At 43.6% G+C, this 20,939-nt stretch overlaps 1 protein-coding gene across 1 annotated transcript; it reads right to left on the bottom strand.

Annotated features, from left to right (window-relative positions):
- Positions 1-1,144: 1,144 nt before the first annotated feature.
- RAD52 (RAD52 homolog, DNA repair protein) lies at positions 1,145-19,029 on the bottom strand. The gene is made up of 12 exons (XM_082308519.1): positions 18,903-19,029; positions 11,791-11,879; positions 10,208-10,309; positions 9,510-9,603; positions 7,897-7,964; positions 7,518-7,636; positions 7,353-7,428; positions 4,118-4,314; positions 3,774-3,910; positions 3,042-3,122; positions 2,261-2,506; positions 1,145-1,980 (listed from the first exon to the last, which is right to left on the bottom strand). The coding sequence occupies exons 2-12, from the start codon at positions 11,875-11,877 to the stop codon at positions 1,922-1,924; spliced, it is 1,266 nt and encodes a 421-aa protein (XP_082164645.1). The 5' UTR covers positions 11,878-11,879; positions 18,903-19,029; the 3' UTR covers positions 1,145-1,921.
- Positions 19,030-20,939: the final 1,910 nt, after the last annotated feature.

Genomic DNA, 20,939 nt, shown 5'->3' with positions numbered 1-20,939 from the left:
ACTTTACGGGGTCATTCTCAAACAACTGTAGACGTGCAGAAATTACTTGGTATTTCTAAACACTAATTGCTGCTGCGTTTCTTTCCATCTTAAGAACAGCTTCTGGTATGAGTCATGCTGCTCAAGGCCTTACAGGGGGAAAAAAGCTCCAAGTGTAGCTTTTACTGCCCTTTTAGAAGGGACCAGTCCCAAGAGGCTTATTGCCCTGGTTTCTCTTGGAGGAGGCACGGCTGCGTTTGCACCGGTTCTGTAGCGTTGAGCAGGCTGACGCAGTCGTGTTTATCTGAGACTTTCAGTTTTTTCATTGTAAAAGTTTGGAGCGGCTTTGAAAACAGTAATTCTGAATGCCTGCACGTTCCCTTCCTAACAGGTATCTGATTTCAACAGGGAGCGCGTGACTCAAACGTGTGGTATGTATTCCTTCCCCGAGCTGCTCTGAGTGCAGCACTGAATCGGAGAGAAACCAGTACAGTGACGTGAAACTATTTGCTAGATGTAGTCTATTACAGGTAATTATTATTTGTCCTGTCTTTCCATACTGAAGTCAGTCCTTGTTCTTTGTCCTGTTGAGGAGGGAAGTAGAGGATCTCTTAAAGAAAAAGGGCTGATTAAGTGGTGGAGGTCAAGTAGGAGGACCAGGAATAAATAAATGCTGAATACTTCTAATGTAGTTACATTTCACTGCTTTAAGAGACTTGACCAGATAGAGCAGTGATGGCAAAGCCCAGGAACAAGGTCCTGTCTCAAGTCTGACATTGATTTAGGGGTTGGACTGATCAAAGAATTCATGTAAATTTTCCTGGTCCAGCTCTAACTTCCAGTCCTGCAGAATCATCCTGCTGGTCTCCAGCACTGCACTTCTGAAAAACACTACTGTATCCAGTCCAAAATACTGCTTAAAAACTCTTTCTTTGACCTTCTTACTGGAAGGAACAGCTGTTGCTCTGCTCCGAAGTTTAAAACCCAGTTACAAGTTTTCTGTTGCCCACCTTACAGCAGATGCAAGGCTGCACAGACGTGGGGGCGGGCTCTTCGCCTTCCTCCTTGTCAGTAGTCAGACCGCGTTCGCTTCTTTGAGCTTGTTAAACAGGAAATGAGTTGTAATGGTTCGAAGGGTACCGAGGCATGAACAGCCACAAGCATAGTTTGTTCTTCAAATTTCATGTTTATTTTTATATCGAAAAGGGTTGAAAGCTTATTTAAAAACAAAAGTGCAGCTCCCGTTCATTTTACAAAGCGTCCAAGGAAACCCTGTCTGAGAGGCTATGGGCAACTCCCGGGCAGCAGTCCCAGCCCGCTCCTGCCCGTGCTGCCCTGTAGCGCAGGCACAGCTGAGTGCGCTGCTGCTGCTGCTGCTGCACGGGCATCCGATCCGGCTGAGGAACAAGCTGAGGAGGAGCCATGGGCTCCGACCCCGTTTGCGCAGGCACAGGGCAAACGGCTGGGCCGCGCGTCAGAGGCAGGCGCTGCCGCGGCTTCACACCCGCAGCCTCACCGAACGGGCGGCCGCAGGGTGCGGGCCTTGCCCTCTGAGCGGAGCCCACCCTTCTCCCCGCCTGGCTGACCATCTCTTTGTGCTGACATGCAACACTGGGAGAGAAAGACGCTATGAATTGCATCTCATCTTAAAGATTAATTCTGTTACCATTTCAGGTGTAACGTCAGCTTGCAATACAGCCACAAGTCTAGGGCTGCAGCAGCACAAATGATTGCTTGTTTGTTTATATAAAAAGGCATCTGAAACACGTAATAACCGAAAAGGACTTTAAGTTCTTGCTGGCTGCATTAAAGTCTTCTGCGTTGCTTCACCATAATATACAGGAAAATCCATTAATGCATTAGACTTCCTCACATAATTTGAACAGCCAACTGCAGTCTTCTGATGTAATCCGGTATGGAAGTAACGATACCGCCAGGTGTCTTACGTAGGTTCTAGCCGCCTTTTCTTCAAGCTTTGACTTCTCCTGTGGGGGCTGCACTCTGCAAAACAGGGAGATGATTGATAGTGAGAAATGCAAGTTTCTTAGAGCTTTTTTCTGCTTCTAAAAGTGCTCCTCCATTCTTTTTCTAACTCCTCCTTGATAGGACAGTTGGATGGAAAAAACAGGTAGCTCTCCTAGCCCACTACTGCAGCATCTGCAGCCAGCTCCAAGAAAAGGAGGATGTTTCTCCCACTCCAGTTTACTGATCTAACAGCACTGCTTTCAAAGCCAAGAGCCCGTGTTAAGACAGAACTCGGTTGTGTTTTGGTAGCACGTACCTGGGGCGTGCTGGCTGGCACAGCTGCTGTGGCTCACCACTGTAGCGGATGGCTGCAACTGCGCCAGTCTAGCGGAAGCTTTGTGGTAATTGGTTCTGTGAGGGGTCCTGTTACGAGCAGTCATTTGATGACGTCCCCGGGGTGTTTCAGGTGTCTGGTGTCCAGCTGATGGGTCTGCCATTTTGTGACCCGTTATCTTCAGATCAATGGTCTCCAAGGAAATGTCCCAAAGTTCAGGATCATCATCTAGAGCGAATGAAAAAGTGATCAAACCAAAGACGACGGTATCGTACCACAGGAATGACAGTAACTCCAGGACCAGCCCGCTCTTTTCCTACAAGTGGTGGCCAGTACGAAAGTGCGACTATAAAGCTGCTTTTCGGTCAGTGCACAGGAGGGCAACAGTACTACCCCTTGTGCTCCGGACTTAAGCAATGTCCAGGCACCGTGGTGTAAGTAAGTGTGACCCAAATAGCCACGGCTATGTTAAGACACCCCCTCACCCCCCAAATGTTCTGTTTCTGTGCAATATCACCCGAGGAAAAGGGATTACCGACCATGTGTAACAACTCTCTACGGAAAAGTGTGATGTACAACCCCTCGTAGGGAGGGACATCGTTTCCCTGCCGCTCAAGCAAGGTTTGTATTGCTAAGATCAGACTCATGCTTGCACTTCTATTATTCCAGCCTCTTCAGAACTTTTACCTTTATGCCATACTCTGAAGAGCTGATTTAAATGCTAATGATTTCACACACGATTACTCATCACTTTTTGGCTGACCTGCAAAGAACTCCTCTTCTATTGCTAGTTCCTGTTGTACTGCTGCTGGAGTGCTGTGCTTGACAGGAGGATTGGATGTTGCTGGATGGAGGTGACAGAAGAAGAGATTAATATTAGAAATACAGAAGAACCCTTTTGCTCCTTCTTAACAGAGCATCAGTCGGAAATGATAAGCAGCAGCTGCCACCAGGTACCCTCCTTTCTCCTAGAGCTGGTTATGTTTTGGTAGCAGTATGTGGAACGGTAAGATACAGTACCTGATGATGGCCGATAAGAGCAATTGTACTACTCTAAACTGGTTTTTAGCCTGTTTACCCCATCCCCAAGTTCCTGCTTGCCACACAGCCCTCCAGACTTCCCCATGAATAAAGAGCAACATATTAGTAGCTAACGCGACAGCTATTTGCCTGCAGCCACCTCAGTGAAATGCTGCAGTCTCAGGTCAGGTGCAGCATGTTAACGGTAATGACGACAGCCGCTGTGCTGCATGAAGCTTTAAGGTGGCTGGAAACTGCAGTTTTAATGATGCAGTTTTAGAGCTGACATTCCTGCCACTTTAAGAACATGGGGAGGGTGGGGGGGAGTATGATAATCCTCCTTCCTCTGGTCTCAAAGGTGCGTTGATAGTACAGTACAAAAGCAAACGAAACTGGTCGGGCTCCTGTATTGAGGGTAACACATGCCTGCCGGTGGCTATCGTTAAAGCTGTCAGTTTTTAACGCCAAGTCTTACCCTGTTTGCTGGTAGGAGTAGCTACTGGAACCTGATGCTTTTTCTCCATCTGTTCCCGGAACTGTTGCTGTAGCTGCTTTTGTCGCAATTTCCGCTGGTAAGTGGCATCACACTCAATAGCCAGGGAGTCTGCATTTCTGCCCCTCCCCACAAGTAAGCACAAAGTTAAACAGGATTTCAGCAATTACATTTTATGAAGAAAAAATGCATAAAGAATTAAGAGCCAGGAAAATCTCCTCAACTAGCATTTCATGGCATCTTCCAAACTGGGCTGTCCACGTGTTTTAAAAGGTACAGTAACTTCTAATATAGCTTATAAAATAAATTTATAATAGCAGTCTCACCTGGAACTATTTGGCTGTTTCTGATCTACCATCACTACAGCAGCCTCTGTCTGACCAGGCTTACAAGTAGATGCCATCTCACAATGCTGTCTCCCTCCTGCGTTCTGCCTTTCCAGACAGCCATTGTATCTTGCTTTCTCTATTTCAGGCTCATAGTCCTCTCTTTTAGCTTTGACCAAATCTAACTCAGGAGGCATCTAGTAAAGGAAAAACAGAAAACATATTCAGAAATTTCCTTCATCAAGTTAACGATGAAGTATGCACAGGCTTTTTCTACAGTACTGTTGAAAAACCTAGCTTGTTTGCTCTAAGTGGAAGAGTAAGTTAGAAAACTGAAATGCATTTTCAGTACAAAGTCATTCAGTTAGTGAATAACTGAATTCATGCGACTTTGTGTTAGTTTAATAGTTCAGCGCTTCAGGGCAGATAGCCCATGTCTCCCCATACTGTGCTCTCTGCAAATGAGAACAGTTGCAGCTGCTCGACGCAGAATTCTACAGCTTCTCAGTCTCACAAGTCTGTTGCTGAGTCTCTTGGTTTGGCCAGTTCCGTTTTCACACTTTTTAGTAAAAGGCACGGCAGACCTTTACTCAGCTCTGCAATCATGAGGTCACTGAGAAACGTACACCATTCTCTTTTCATTAAAGACGGGATGGTTTGGCTCGGTGATTGTACAAATTTGTGGCAATGCCACTAACAGACAATGACCCTGGCAAAGCAGAGATCTGTGCCATCTTTTGGTGAGGTGTCACTTTGGATCTGCTCCTACAGGCTAAGTTAGCTAGATGGAACTGCCTCACAGCTCTAGGCTGACTAGCAGAGTTTGGTAAATCCTAGTACGGTGAAGGCAACTTTACTATGAAACTCTATGGATCAGCAGTTGTAAAAGGCTTACTTTTTCCTCTCAGCAAGGTAGGTTACGGCCTAGAAGCCTACTGCCCCCAGCTGGCACACATCAGGAGCTAACAAGATTAATGTTGGTTACTGAGATGTAACCTCAGCTAACCGCCAGGACAACTTTAATACTACGAAGACTGCTGTGTTACATCACAGCACACACTTATAAATTGTGATAGCTCTGAAAGAACAGGGTTAAATTATGGTTGTCACTGATGACGACGTACATCACAATACATTGTCTCTCCCTGGACCAAAGACCTCCACAAGAGGCATTTCTCCATGGTGTTGGTTACCTCAGAAAGTTCACTGTTTGACCTAGCGCTTCACAGAGTAAAAGAAGTAACTGCAGCTCTTCCCCTGCAAACTGAAACCTAAGGGGGTAAGGAGTCTGAAAAGCAAAGCAAGATGTAATGTGGCTTCTTACTGTTCAGTAAGGATAAGAACCATATTATGGCAAGGAAAGTAAGTGTTCAAGTACACATCAGTTGTACATGCTAATTCTTCATACGTTCAAGGGCCACAGTTTGCCAGTAGTATTGTATCAGGTATTTAAAACAAATAAATTGCAGTGTAGATCTTTCTAATGCTATTCCTCATCCTCCAGCAGCCAAGTAAGTCCACTACATCCTGCTCTCATAATTCAGTTACAAAATTCAGGTACCAACAGACTTTTTGAAGTCAAGCAAAGGACATTTGCAGGGCCATTTGTACACTCCTCATGTAGTAAAACAAAATAGTGCTACCTGTTTTGCTCTTCTGTGGTAAAACTTTGAAGTGATTGGCAACAGCTAAAAAGTTGTTGTCAGTCCAGTCTAAATGGTTTGGTTCACCCTTTGTATCATAGATGCATCTAGCATTTTGCAGTGTTCTTTTGGGAAGGATCAAATTTTGTTAACTGAATGTTGAAACCACCTTTACAAATTACCTTTGCTTGAGACATCAGTACAGAAACACCGTTACAGAATAACTACTTGTTAACTGTTCTAACAAGAACAATGAACACTGAGGGGTGAAATACAGGTGCACTGTAAATTTTTTTACAAGGACCACGCTGAGTTCATTTTCTGTCTAGCTGTGATGTGCATTAGGGCCTGGTGGAGTTTCAATACCAGTTAGTAGAAGGACAAAGCAACTATCAACATATATATTGACATTGCTACTGTATGGATTTTGCTTAAAATTAAATGAAAGTTCCAATTACAATTGGTATGTGACCCACCTGGTATTGTTTCTACAATATCCTGGGCTATGCATATCAAAAACTTTATTTGAAGAAGGAAGTCTTTCTCATGGAAAAACTTCCTATTTTCTGCCAGAGCTCCCTAAAGTCTGAAGAACACTCCTTTCTCCTGCTGCCCGCTGGTTGACATATAGGCTGTCAGCTTGAGAGACTTCAGGACTAAATGAAATATAGTCCTGATTTTGCAGGGATGCACAGAGGAGCTGCACCTGCTTTAGGGCAGGTTACATGATAATAGATGTACTGTCTGGCTACTCTTCTGCCTGCAGCCTGTGGTTTTATGAACTATTACAGCAATTGGCAATTGTGTCATTGTATGCAGCTATCTCTCATCCTTTTTTTTGATTCCCAAAAAAGTCCAGTAATGAGGGGAATATGTCAAGTAAGTCCGATTTTTAAAATTCATAATAGCAAACTGGATTGTGCTACCACTGACAACAAGAACAAACTGAGAGATCTCTTCTGGCTTTTGCCTTATACAGGGCAAAAGTATACAGTAAAGAACATGCACACAGCCTTGACAGACTCTGTTCTCCCAAGGACTTCCGTTTCACCTATGTGATGAATACATGAATTGACACTGGTATCATTGCTGATACACATTTAGAGCAGAAGTGGCTCGATGAGAGCGATGAACTGAGTTGCTACAACTGACAAAGCTTAAACAGCCTTAAGAACTGCAGCACATGGAGAAAATGGCACTTAGAACGAGCTAGTTTAAACAGTTTAGTGCTTTCTATGGTAACATGTGATCTGCTATGAACGCAGATGTACGCATTACTGGCACTGAACAGAGACACTTGGACAGCATGGCCATAAATGTCACATGAGATCTTGAGTAGGGTACTGTTTCTTCACCGTAGTAACCTTGCCTACTGCAAATAGTAAAAATTTACAGTAGTTGTGGTAAAAGGTCGGGGAAGAACTCTGTAACAAACAGTTCACACAAACTAGCAGGCAAAGCCTATTGGTCTCATGGCTGGAAACATTCAGGGATGAGATGCATTGATATCATTATTTATAATCTTTTTAATATGAAGGACCAGGAGCAGCAGCCATCTAGCAGTCCCTGCTCCAACAGCCCAAGTACTACACCTGACGTGGAAGCTTATTCACGGCTCGTAGGTAGTCTTTGTCTAGGATGCAGTTCCCAAGAGCATTCCCAAAGCACCTGAGAAATAAGAGAACTCACTGTGACTGAAAATAACACTTAATTCTCACTTAACTTCTGAAAATGTACAGGTACTGATCTTCACTTACTTGAGCGCCCTCTTCAGTCCATCTGTTACTGCCTCCTTTCTTGCCTTTTCTAGGGACAAGGCCTTAGACTTCAGGCCTTCACTGACTCCATATCCCACATCTTCATGGTATGACCCATCCTGCAGCACAATTTTTAAAATGGTAAGTATAAGGGAATTTCTGCACATACAGCACTTCTTGTTAGATGCTGTGCTTTCCTAAGCGTGATTACTTGCTCTTAGCTGGTTGTTCTATAGCAAGGTCAATGTTTTGGACACCACTAGGTTCTCTGGTGTAATACAGCATTCGAGAACCACAGTCTGACCTATGCATGAATTTTCATTCACAGCTTTAGGCAATTGCTCACCTATAGACCGAGCAAACAAAAAGATCCACTTACCTTAAGCTGAACTTTCACAAATGCACAGACCCCCACATAGAACCTGCCGTTGTTGAGGTCAACAAAGTCTGGGGGAGGGAAAAGTAACATCCTAAATAATACAAAAGACTTCTGACCCACATTTACGTCTTACTTTGTCCTTTGAGGACATTCATAAACCTGTACCATACTTGCTGAATATGCCCAAGATACTGTATCATCTTCTATAAAATGGAGCATGACTTACAAAATATTAACTGTAGTTTGAGACTTGCATATATGCTCTGGGCATGTTATGTGGTACTTTCTGGTTATTAGTGGCTAGACCTGCCAAACACTCACACCCTGCTACTACACGTATAAACTTAAACATGTGAAAGAAGGAAGAGTTGTAAATGGTACTTCTCATTCAGCTACATATCCTAAATGTTCAAAGCATAACAACTTTTTCAGCTGGAAGGAAAGATTTAAAGTATCAATTTATAAAAACAGTAATGGAAAAGTAAACTGTTGTCTATAAAAGTAATTTCTTTCCTATTATATACTAGAAGTCTCCAGTTTGTGAAACTTTGCACAAGGTTTTACCCAGGACAGACTGCCTGAAGAGCTTAACACGTTGCAATACAACTCTCAATCCAGCAGCTCTAATCTGGTCTATTTGTTTAATTGTTTTGTAAACCTGCTAGAGGTGCCAGCCCTTTTTCTACCCAGGAATTTAAAATGAAACGTAACAGAATCCTCTGTTTCTGAATTGCTAAGGAATGACTTGTTATGGCATTATTTGAAAAAGATAGAAGTTTGAGGATGTCAGTCCTTTCTTGGCTGAAAAGGGGGGAAAAAAAAGTGGTACAGAATAGATGGAAACCAATGAAGTAACTTGGTTTATGTCTAGAATCTACCAGCCTAAGCTAAGAAAAGATTTCTGAAGGTGGGGGGAAGGAAGGAGGTACGTTTATGCAGCTTTGTCGAGCTACTTCAACAACCAGCCTTCAGTATAAGCATAGCAGATCTGCAAACAAGGACAATACTCCTCTGGCAGGTACTACTTCAGCTATCGAGATGAAAGAAGCGTAAGCTTTAAGATCACTTGAATACCGTTTTCTAGAAGAAGAATTTTTCCAAAGCTTTCTACTGTAAAAAATTTCAGAACCAGGTACTGGCTAGAAGAAGAATCTGCAGAAAAAGATGGGTCCCTAAAGATTAGGGTAATATTAACTGAGAATATTAACTTGTTAGAATATAAAAATTACAGGTGAGTATGAAAGTTGGCTAAGGGCTGCTGGGTGTTAAATAGTTTAATTATAATTACTCTTGACTGTAGTCACTGAGTGTTCCCATAGAGATCAGAAAACTTGATTAGAACAGCTCAAGAATAATCATAAACACACTTAGAATAATGACTATGACATATCCCAGTGCAAGATGAAACAGAAAACAGAAGGTCCATTATTATTCAATTTCCCTCATTCTTGCCAACTGCTAAGACACCTGGAAATTCCACATGCCTCTCCCCAGGTTCTTTGAAGTGATCAAGTTCTAGGATGGACACCCTGGTCCTTATCTGAGAGACTTTTCCTTCAGGGCCTCACAGTGAAACAAGAGGAAAGACCTCTTTATCCTCAAGAGATACTTACCAACATTCTGCTGAGTGACTGAATGAGCCCAGCCATTGAAGCCAAACATCTCATTGGCCAGACTGATCACCTTGTGACCCTCAATGTAACAGACCTGAAAAGAAAAGCATATATACATAAATATATATAGATATAAATACATACACATGTGTATATATATATATATATACATGCTTTATTTTAAAGAGGGATTACACACATCACCTTACACTGAGGAAACCCAGCTAAGCTCAAGGGTCAGAGAATGTGAACAGAAGGATGATGGTGCAGCTTTAGGTTCACTCTCTCCCAGCAACTGTGACGGGGGGGCTAATATGACAACAAATATGACTTAATCATGGGAAGGCAGAGCTAGCGGGCACTACAGAGGGTAAAATGCAGCCCATGTTATATAGTGCTTCATATATTCCCGTTCTGGGAAAAAATAAGAAAAACGTCTCAATGTTCCACAAGTAGATAAATATTCCCTTCTCAAGAATGAAGCACTGAAAAGTTAAGTCTTTTTTTAAAGTGTAAAAGGAACCTGTGGCTCAGTGAAAGCCAGAATTTATGCTATGCTGACTTTGCTTTCATATCTGCACATTAAACTACTAGTGGGAAATTAACTTCAAAAAAATAAGGATTATTGTAACTTTTGTTTACCCTAGTTTTCCTGGAAAAAAACGTGAGTTGAAACATCTATGCATGTTTGTTCATACCTTTTGTCCTCCTCCAGCTTGCCGACTGCTGATATATTCTGGACCCAGTCTCTGACGAAGAGCATGCTGGATAGCTTGATATTCACTTGCTGTGTATTGATACTTGACAAAAACAAGGTAAGGCAAATCTTCTCACTCTCCCTGTTTTAGCTCCCCCTCTTCTCCTAATATCGCTTCTTTATCCCATTTTTCCATGTACAGTCCTTCCAAGAGGTGTATGATCCATTTTTACAATCAGGATGTAACAGGCAAGGAAAGACTTCAGGGCATGCGTGTGCATTACATTTGCACGTTATATTGGTTTTTTTCCTCTTACTCTTGAAGTATATGTATACAAACATTAATTATTAAGCTGTAGCAATTCTTTTTCATTTCTCATAACCCTCACTTACATTAGAAGAACTGACACAAGCCAGGCCTATTGAAATCTTAATGCAGTCATAATCCTAGTCAAGGTTGCCAGGAACACACATATAAACTTATATTTTACCTCTCAAAAATAAAACATAATCTCTCTGTGACCAACAAGAAAAGCGTATTTAAAAACACCACCAACAACGAAGTTTAAACTTATTCTACCACCATATGCCATCAGGGCAGGGAGGATAGCAGCTCAGGCAAGCAATCAAAATAGGAGCTTCTTGAGGAGCGTTCAGCAAATTCCCCTCATGCAGGGAAGGTCCTTTGGATAACTCCAGCATCACTGGTATCATTGGATAACACCAGCATCAATGAAAGCCTAAAGTGTTGTAACTTTTGCTCCTTGTCTTAGTAGAAATACAATTTACAATCTGTAAAGGTTAGAGAAGCCTAAGTGCATATTTAAGGGTTCAAGCACTAAAAAGCTTGTGTTGCTATGCTCTGATGTGGGACAGAACAGAGATTTTACCACCTAAATCATAAATATTGTGTATACATGTATTGGCTGCCCTATGATTCAGCAGAACACAGAATTTGATAGAGCGTGTGCCCCATGTAAGTTCCAGCGTCTGCGAAACCTCTCTAATTCGTATTTGGTTCTATTTAAACTTAAAGGAATAACTTTGTCTTTTTCCGACACTAAAATGCAAGCCTGTAACCAAAAGGCATAAGGAAAAAGGGAGAGTGCACATGCCTATGCCATATTCAGGAACTATGTATAAATGCCTATCATGGAGAAGAGAATTCACCACCAAGAGGTCTGTTCAGTCCAGATATGGTTTTCTTTTTCCCAAATTATTTAAAATTTTTTTAAATTACTTTTTATGAGCTGAAAGTAGTTGAGTTTTCTGAACCAGTACTGAGAATGTGTGTAAGCATGATCCAGGCCATCTGGGAATAAGAGAGAATAAAATGAGCCCCATTTTTAAGGAACAAAATTAAAAACCTTTTGTGGAGAATCTACAGCAATTTTTTATAACTCGAGGCATGCCAAGGCTATCGTGGAGGAAAATGTAATGTACAATTAGGTATAGCATAGCTAGGGTAATGGACGTGACTCCAGGCTTACTGTATCCTACTTTAAAATGAGTAAATATGCAGAGCAGATTTCCAGAAGCGCAAGCATAAAACTTCTATTTCCCTCTCAGGCAAAAAGAACTGACCTGTCCGAAGCAAGCAACCGAATTGCCACTGCTGGAACTACTGCTGCTGATGTGGCTTTCGCTGTCTTTCCCTTGACTTTCAGGCATCCCTGAAGATAAGAGAAAACGCAAACACTGACGATAACAGAACTAACAGTCTGTATGAAGACAAGCCAAAAAGCTGTTGAAGTCCACTGCCCAGTAAGTATAACAATATTCTGTAACAGATGTGTTGGATGCTACAGTAATATTATACTTCTCACTCCATGGAACTGCTGCAGCCCCAACTGGAAATTTGCTTTCTAACGTTGTTTCAGAACTGCCAAAACTTTTCTTCTTAAATACATTATATTACGTAGGCAGAAATGGCTAGTTTCATCCTAGAAGCAGAGGCACTGTTCTGGTCTTCCACCCATAAAACCAACAGGGGTGAGTCTAAATTAAATTAAATCAGTGAAACAATTATTTAAAGAGCAAATAAATGATCCTTGCTAGTAAAAAAAAATATAATTCAACAGCATCTGGATCCTGCATAAGATCAGAGACTAGAACAAAAAAGTAATAATGCCTTGAGTCCTTATTCTAAACTGGTAGCATAATATATTTTTCTTCCTTTTAGATAAATGTGAATGCATTGTACCATTCTAGGTAAGGAAAAAAAAATAATTCTCTCTTTCAGATTCTTCAGCACTGTCTTCCTAGATCACTTTCAATATCCACTAATACTTAGACTCTGACAAAAAGCAGAGGCAACTTTCTAAAATTTTACTTATCTATACTCTGACTTGTCAGCCTTCATTTTAGATTATTGACTGTAATCATACTGTCTTGCGTTATGATGGGATCATATAAACTATGGAGAGTTTAAAAACATACAGAACCTGTAAGAATTTTAAGAAGTTGTACCGATAATTCAGTAGATGGCACCCTTTTCCAAGCCAGTATCCAACAGCTACCCAGTATTGCATTACCACTCCACCCTGCTGCTGAAGTGGTCTTGCTGAGAGCTTATACCGCAGGGGCGCAAAGGGCCTGAGCAGCCCTTCCCTCTAAGCCCATAGAGGCAATCTTTTATTGCATTTGCACAAATGCTGAGTACAACTGGTAGCCTATCACTAAGACTTTTGCATGCAATACAAACATAAGACAAGTCGATATATATACAAGACACCTGGAGTTTCAAAACAGTTTGAGAAAGTCTAAAATCCTCAGTAGATAGCGTTATTTGACAGTCAGTCAGAACCTGGCTAGTATTATGCTTTTCTACTTTAGTCCAAGTTCAGCTCTTTTTAAACCAAACTGTTTTTCTAAACAAGGAAGCCAAAGTTTGCCGAGAACTTTGCAAACAATTTTCAGAAAACAGATACTAGTTGTTTTGTTGGCAAGTATGAGCACTTGTAATTATGTTAGGCGGAGCTAAAATTCTCCTTAATTTTGGTTGGCTATGATTATTCATCTCCGGTCTGAAAGTTGTATAATTGTACAGTGTTTATACATTTGAATGTGTTTCAATCAAAAGTTTGCTGCGATTTGTGGTAAATACATTTGGTTTTGGAAAAGAACATATAGAAATTAATATTACCAGGAGATACACTTGTGATTTAAGCAGGCTATTGCCCCTGTTAAGCAAAGAGTCCATTGCATCCTGAGGGAGACAATTAGAGAGAAAAAATAGTACCTGTGGTGAGTGGCAGAGGGAATTAAAGTTTGAACAATACTACATTTTTCCCCACTCTAAGCGGCCTAAATCAGACCTCAGTTATTATGAAGCCCCTGGGAAAAAACAAGGCACGAAATGTGTGTATTTGCCTACACAGCCCTATTACCAGTTTGCCACAAATCTTTATGCATAATAGGTGGGTGGTATTTTGAAGCAAAATTGCTTTAACTGAAACCAGTGTTAAAATCCTTTAAGTTTCTATATGGTGTGCACCATTGTCAGTCTAAATTCTCTAAAGAGATACACCTTTAATGAAGCTCTGAATAAGATGTGGGAATTGATTCTGACTGAGAACGAGGAAGTACAGAATTCCGCTGAAAACAGCTTCACATCATACAGTTTTAATCCAACAGATCAGATGCCGCTAGAGAATAACAGCAATACGCTTCTTTGCAATAAACAGTTTAACAACATGTCAGTGGTTTGTATTCCGATTATGTATTACTCTACAGCTTGTGTTAAGGAGACAGATGATGCCAGTTTAGTTTCAGGCTTTGCCTGTAGGAACAGTTTGCTTCAGCTGTGAGCCTGGTTTAACCCAAATATTCTGTTAGTGCAATGTGGTGGTTTTTTCCAATCCAGTGAAGTGCGGCACAGCAAAGCCCTATGTCTCAAAGCAATTGTCAGAGCATTTCAAAGTGACAGAACTTCAATTTCAAAATTATTAGAGTAGGAGTTTGGAAGGGAGAAAAGTTAATTCTGCAAATGGAGTTCTAAATCTACCTCAATACCAGAGCCAGAAGCTCAGGAAGGCACAGCGCTTCCATTCTTCAGTAGAATATTGTTTCCTCACCCCCCCCTCTCCCCACAACGTTTTAACTCACATGAAACATTAATACTGAAGTAGATAATAAGCCATTGACTAGAGTACAAAAGAGCCTCAAACACCCTCCAGAGCCAGGACAGTGCTAGGAGACTGCCTGACTCACAAACCAGCGTTAAAAAAAGCTGTATTTTCAAACCATCTTTGAATACTAAAAATTAAAGTTCAAATATACTTGCTCTGCATGCAGGATGATAAAAGCAGTTTATCATCAGCTTAAAGACACCTAGGAATTATAACTACTACCTTTGTGACTGTGACCATTATTTATTATTTACAGGGAATTATTTTCAGTTTAGCTGGTAATGTTCTCAGAAAGTTTTCTTATCACTGAGAAAAAACATACACAAGACTACAGGTGTTGGCACTGTGCTCCAAAACATTGCCTTGATAGACTAGAACAGGCAAAGAATCTTAACAGCTTTCGCTACTACCATATTTTGATCTTGTTTTTTAAAAAAAAAAGTCAATAATATAAAAGCTTAAAATTTGGACAAATGAGGTATACAATCAGAAAAATGGCTGTTTTGGGAAATGAAATACTAATTTTCAACAACACTCTAGAAGTAGGTATTTCTTTGTATGGTGATAGTGAACCGAGCAGCTGCTGAGAAAAATCTGGGTGTGTACAGCAATTCCCATGTAGGAAATAAGCCAGTCTTCTAGAACAGATAATCCTGAATTTAATCTGTTCAACTTCTATGGTAGGTTACAGAAGCAACACGTTCAACTTCCATGATAGTATGAACATAGCTTCTAATTTTCTAAATGAACACATCCTCACACACCTGTCTGCCCTACTGCCCATTACTCCAAAAAGAGCTTTTGGTCTCCTGCCGGTTCCCCTCTGTCTTGACAAACTAGGTTTTTGAACCATCCACTGTGCCTTAATCCTGTGCTAGGAGTGTCAGCTCCCTGTTCTCTTCACATGTAAGGTAGAAGCAGGCAGTTTTGCATCACTTTGAAAGAGTTTGCGTACCGTGAATTGTGTGAGTACCACAACTTGGGAAACCCTCAGCTAGAACATGGCTGTTTCAAGAAATTAATTGTAGCATCACACATAAGATACGACTTTAACATACTGTGCGCTTTTAGAGAGCTTTTTATGCAACCTCATTCTTCTCTATGTGGTAAGTTTCCTTCACAGTGAAGCTTTAGTTTCCTGAGCAAAACTCTTTCATATTCTTTCAATAAATGCAATTCTACTGAGCCCACTGAGAGCCAACAGCTATGCATGTAGCAACAAGTGATTTAGCAAGCACAAAGATAATACCACATATTTCACCTAAGGTTCATATTGCTTGTACACAAAAAATACAAAAAAACCTTGAAAAATCATGTATTTCTGTGGAGTATTCTCTCCTCTGGGAACTCTAAACTATCCGTTGATTAAGCTGCTATGCAAAGGTTGCTTTATCCAACGCTGAGCTGAGATGTACACCTTTTAAGTACAAGATGTTCTACTCAAGACAGGCCTGTTCTATACCACAGCTTAAAAAGAGTGGAAAACAGATTACAGAATTGCTGTGGGAAAATTGCATACAATATAACTCTTCAGTTTTGACTTCTGATAATATCTCTAGGCAAACAACCTTGATGGCTTGAGAAAAATGAGGTAACGTTCTGCTAACTTCAACAGAAGAAAAAGATATTCAGTGTTTTACGGGTTAAACAATGAAATGCACAGGGAGGTCATGAGACTGGATGTTTATTGTAGAATAGAGGTGGCCTCTGATCCTTGCCCATACCATATTGATGCATCTTATTGGTATTGATTCAGGCCACATTCTGTAGTAAAACCACCGCAGCAAGAGAATAAAAAGGTATAACGTAGAAAGTGTGAGCTATCTGCAGTAGTTTAAATATATTTGCTTTCAAGGCATATAAATACCACTATACCAAGTTCTCAGTTACAGCATATTTCAGATTTGACGTACCTTCAAACAGCCCCACTTATTTCAGTGGAATCTATATATGTGGCTCCAAAAGCAAAATAGAACCCTTAGATTTATCAGGCAGTACTATGTTTACTTTTGGTAGGTCTAGGATGATGGTACCCTCCCTGCACAACACAGAAAACACTAATTCTGGTTACACTCTTTACTGATTAACACTTTAATGAACACAGTGTAAAGCTCCTTCTTCCTTATCTTTATACAAGCTTGGCAGAATAACACAGTGCATTTCTGGGGGAGTGTTTCTATTTAGAATGTTTGAATACATCCAACCTCTGAAATGAAGCCTATCTGGTCAGTTCCTGCATTTTTGGAACACAGGATGAGAAACTCATCTCTTTACTCATTATGCTGAGTTTTCTGTCATAACAGCCTTTATATACTTGTCATGAATTCATCAAACATCACTATATCTATTGAAGTTGTTTTAGGATCCTACTTCCCTAGCAATTACAACTAATTCCAGTCCAAATGGGTTAGTTTAATCCATGTGTTGTTGTGTTTTTGACTGCATATTTTTCAAATTTTGCTGGTTACTCCTCCAAACATGTTCCTTAATAACACTGTTATGTGTAAATTACTTCTCTCCTACACAATGTCGTTCACTGTTTTAAAATTCAGCACCCATTGTCACTTTTGCTTTACAAAGGGTCCACAAAGTTTCATAAGTTAAAAATGCATCAATAGCACATTGAAACAGATCATTCCAAATAATTCTAAATTTGAAATAAATTTGCTTTCTAAATCTTACTTAATTTCTTGCATTACTTAATTTCTTTGCATTAATCCACAATTCTGTATTGAAAATGTTTCATTAAAGGGATTAACCGGTACTCCTTCACAAATAATCTTTCAATGACATTATTAAAAAAAAAAAAATCCCTGTAACAACAAACAGTGAGCTAAGTTTGTAGTAAGAGGTGCTCTGTTTTATTGCACCAAGAGGTAGAACTGAAGGAAAAGAGAAACAACTTGTTTGGTGTAGCAGCTCTTTTCCAGGTGTGAAACTGTAACACCTCACAGTTACAAAACCAAAAAGTGAACAATCCACTCTTGAATGACTAGTTTCACATTTATAAAGACAGAGTAAAAAAAAAAAGGCTTGTTCTGCAGACCAGACCTAGCAGAAATATTACTCAAATATCGTAAATTATTTATGTGGGTACTTCTTTCTAAAAGCCTGTCAGATTGATTTATAACCACATCATTTATGTAAAAGCCACTTTAGTCATTGTGAGGAAAAGAGAGCAGGCTTTTTAACTCAAGAGTAATGGTTTGGGACTTAAAGGGAAAAGCAGCCTGTCCAATTGTAACTGTAGAAAGCCTGTAGTTTTGCCAAATGCAATTACTGACAAGAAATTAATCCAGGCTGGAATCTAAAACATCTGAACTCTCTAAGAGCTGTGGGAGATCTGTCAAACTGCAGATCATAAAAAACATTGTGATTACAGGCACAGATGACACTTCTAGCAGTAAGACCATATTAAGCTGACACACTAATTCAAGTTACTATGAAAAATCTAAAGCTCTCAAGCTCTCTGTTTTTCAGTTTTGCTCCAGGTTGACACTGTTTATTTTTAAATGGAAAATCATTTACATTTGAAATTGACAGAAGACTTCAGGCATGGGCAAGCCTGTATCTATTTTCATCCTTCTGCTTTCTTAGACAGCAACGTAAAGTATCCCTTTTGGGGATATTTTAGGCTTGACAGAAGGGCTTGTGTTGTATAGCATGCACTTACCTGCACTATATTATTTTTCAAAAATTAATTTAAAAGGGATTCTGTGCTTCTACAGTTGAAAAGGAAGTTCTGGTTATTGGGACCTGAATGTATGTCAGCTATCATCATTGCGAGAGGTCTGAATTACTGTATTTATTGCAACAAGACATTAATTTAAATAGTGATAATTTATATGTCAGTAACTGTGTCATTCCTTGTGTAGTCTTACAGACCTATCCAATTTACTATAACCACTCCCTTTAGTCTCCCCTGGGAACAACGGCTAAGGAAGTCAACATTGGTTTTGGCTACTTACACCTTGAAATCACAAAACATCGAACTAGAAAGATTCCCGAGCAAGTCATTTGCTCTGTCTGCCTGGATGAAGGCAGGGCTCAGTTACAGCAGGCTGGAAGCCTCCTAAGGAAGGAGCGTTTATCAGGGAAACCGGAGCTTGCCCAGGGTAAGTGTGCCGAGGCGGCAGCGGGGCTGAGCGCACCAGCTTTGGCCTTGCCTTTGCGGGAACCCCGCAGGCTAAGCGGGAGGTTTTCACCCGAGGAGAGTCGCGCCGCCTCCCGCAGCCCCCGCCGCCTCCCGCTCCTTCGGGGGGGCTCCAGACGCCGTCTCGCCGCAGCTCGGCGTCCGGGGGACCCCGAGCTTCGCCGCCGGGAGGCTGGGGAGGGTCCCCCCCGGGGAGCGGGTCGGGGGGGCGGCAGGAGAACTGCCTGAGGCAACACCCACCCCCGGGCGACCGCTAACGGCCGCCTCTCGCGCGCCCTTCGCCCGCCGGGCCGGTCCGCGGGAGGGGCCGGCTTCGCTCTCGGCTGCGGCCCCGCCGCCACCGGGAGAGGGGGAAAGAGGAGAGCTCTTCCCGGCCAGCCGGCCCTGCGGCGGCGGGCCGCCGGCTGCAGTACCTGGGCCGAGGGGGCCGCCGCCGTGCTCCGGCGGCAGTTCGCAGTTCCCGCCCGGGGAGGAGGAGGCGGGAGGGACGCCCGGGGCCCCCGCTACGGCACGGGAGAGGAGGCAAACTTCCTCCGCCCGCGCTAGGTGGTGACGCAGGGCCGGGGCTGCCGGAGGCCACGCCCACGCTCGCGGAAGGGAGGCGGGGCCCGGAGCAGCCCGCCCCCGGGGGGGAGGCAAAGGGAAACCCGGCTGGTGAGCGCGCGCCGTGGGCGGGGCGCCGCGCGGCCGTAGAAGGGCGGGGCTGCGGGGCGTCGCGCTTCGGCGGCGACAGGGGCGGGGCTTGCGTGTCTCGCGCCGGGGGCGCGGGAGGGAGCGGCGGAGCTCGCGCGCGCGAGAGGCGGCGGAGAGCGGCGGGCGCGGAGCCGACCTGGCCGGGGCGCCGCCGCCGCCGCCCGCTCCCGCCGTCGCGCGCCCCCTCCCCGCGGGCTGACAGGCAGGTGAGGGGCCTCGCTCGGTGCGGGGGTCGGGGGGGCGGGATGGGGGGATTAACGTTTCTTACCGGCCGCTGGGGGGAGCCAGGGGCGGGGCGGGGCCTGCGGGAGCCGGTAGCTGCGGGCAGTCGCCGGGCCGGGCAGGGGCTGCGGCGGCGGGGTAGGGGGCAGGCGGCGGCGGGGCCTGTCGCCGGGGAGGTGCCGCTCAGGTGGGTCCGGGTCCGGCGGCGGCTCCCCCGAGGGCTGCGTGGCCCGGCGGCCGGCCGGAGAGAGGGGGCGCCCGGGCGCGGCCGGGGGAGGCGGCCGGGGGGGAGCGGGGCCTCGCCCCTGCCGGGCCCCGCGCATGCTGTCACCGCCCGGGGGCTGGGCGGCGGCGGCGGCAGCCCTCCCCCGGCCCCGGCCGCCCCCCCCGCCCCGGGGACCGCGGCGGGGACGGCCACATCACCCTGCCCGCCGCCTCGCCGGTGGCAGGCGAGCGGGCCCGCGTCCTGCCGGGCGTTGCTCGTGGTGGTGGCGGTGCGCCGGGGCGGGCGGCGGTGCGCCGGGTGGGGTCTGGTTCTGCCTGGTACCGGGGGTCCTTCGTGCTCGTCCCACTCGCGTTCCGTATGGTGTTTTTCCGCCCCTACTTATTTAGTCTGTCCTTGGGAAGCGCACGCCTGTATTGTCTTAGTCACATCACCTGAGGCAATGGCGAGCGGTGTCTTTCTACCTAGACCTTGTGGTGGTGGTGTTGGGTTTTTTTTACTTTTTCCTTGTGAATGCTGAATGGCCACATTTCATTTATTTTATTGCATCTACTACAAAGTAAGCGTCAGCTGACACGATTCTTTGTTTCTGAATCTGCTGCCATCCTGAAGCGTGTGTCAGGAATTGCTGGCTTTCCACATCTGTCTCGTTTGTAACGTGAACTGTAAATCTCAGTTATGAAGTATACAATTTATTTTACATGGAATGTTGCGTGCACGCGGGAAGCTCACGTTATGGTTCGTGCCGACATGGTGTGAAATGGTTTAAAGTGAAACCCCAATAGAAATGGGAGAGATTAGGAGATGTGAAGAAAAGATGTAAAGAAACGCCTATGGAGGTGGTGGTGGGGGAAAGCAGTACAGAAGCCACAAGAATGAAAGCACATGAATAGAAATAGAATTGGTCTGAAGAACAATGTGTGTTTAACATTTCATCCAAGCTCGTTTTGGGGGCACATTGATGTAGGCGGGGTGGTTGTACCTGGATAATATGTTACCTCAGATCCAACAGGCTGTAACCAAAAAAAGTTGTCTGGTTTGACTGCAGGGTTGTAATTCTTAAACAATGGCCAACTGGGCTAGGATGTCTACAGCAGTAACCTCCACCAGCTGCCTGCCCTCCTTTTCTCCTGGAGGTTACTGCATCTATAGCAGTAGGTGGCTGAACATACGTCTCCTGAGCTACTGCAATCTACAGCCTGACATATTACTCTATTTTGTGTTAAGAACTGCAGCAGCTCAGATGCGTGCCCCAATTCAGGGTCACTTATGAGTCAGCACCCTTACAGCCATATCAAATAAGATTCGAAGA

Source organism: Platalea leucorodia, assembly GCF_965183815.1.
Source record: "Platalea leucorodia genome assembly, chromosome: 4".
NCBI classification, from domain to species: Eukaryota; Metazoa; Chordata; class Aves; order Pelecaniformes; family Threskiornithidae; genus Platalea; species Platalea leucorodia.
Note: the sequence above shows the minus strand (reverse complement) of the source record. Positions and strands in the feature narration are given on the sequence as shown.

Bases quoted from the DNA above. Each gene is read 5' to 3' on its own strand.
- RAD52 (XM_082308519.1), bottom strand. From the start codon at position 11,877: ATGCCTGAAAGTCAAGGGAAAGACAGCGAAAGCCACATCAGCAGCAGT. The intron at 10,310-11,790 runs GTCAGTTCTTTT...GTTTTTGTCAAG, and splicing joins CGGTTGCTTGCTTCGGACAG to TATCAATACACAGCAAGTGA. The intron at 7,637-7,896 runs GTAAGTGGATCT...ATTGTGCTGCAG, and splicing joins TTGTGAAAGTTCAGCTTAAG to GATGGGTCATACCATGAAGA.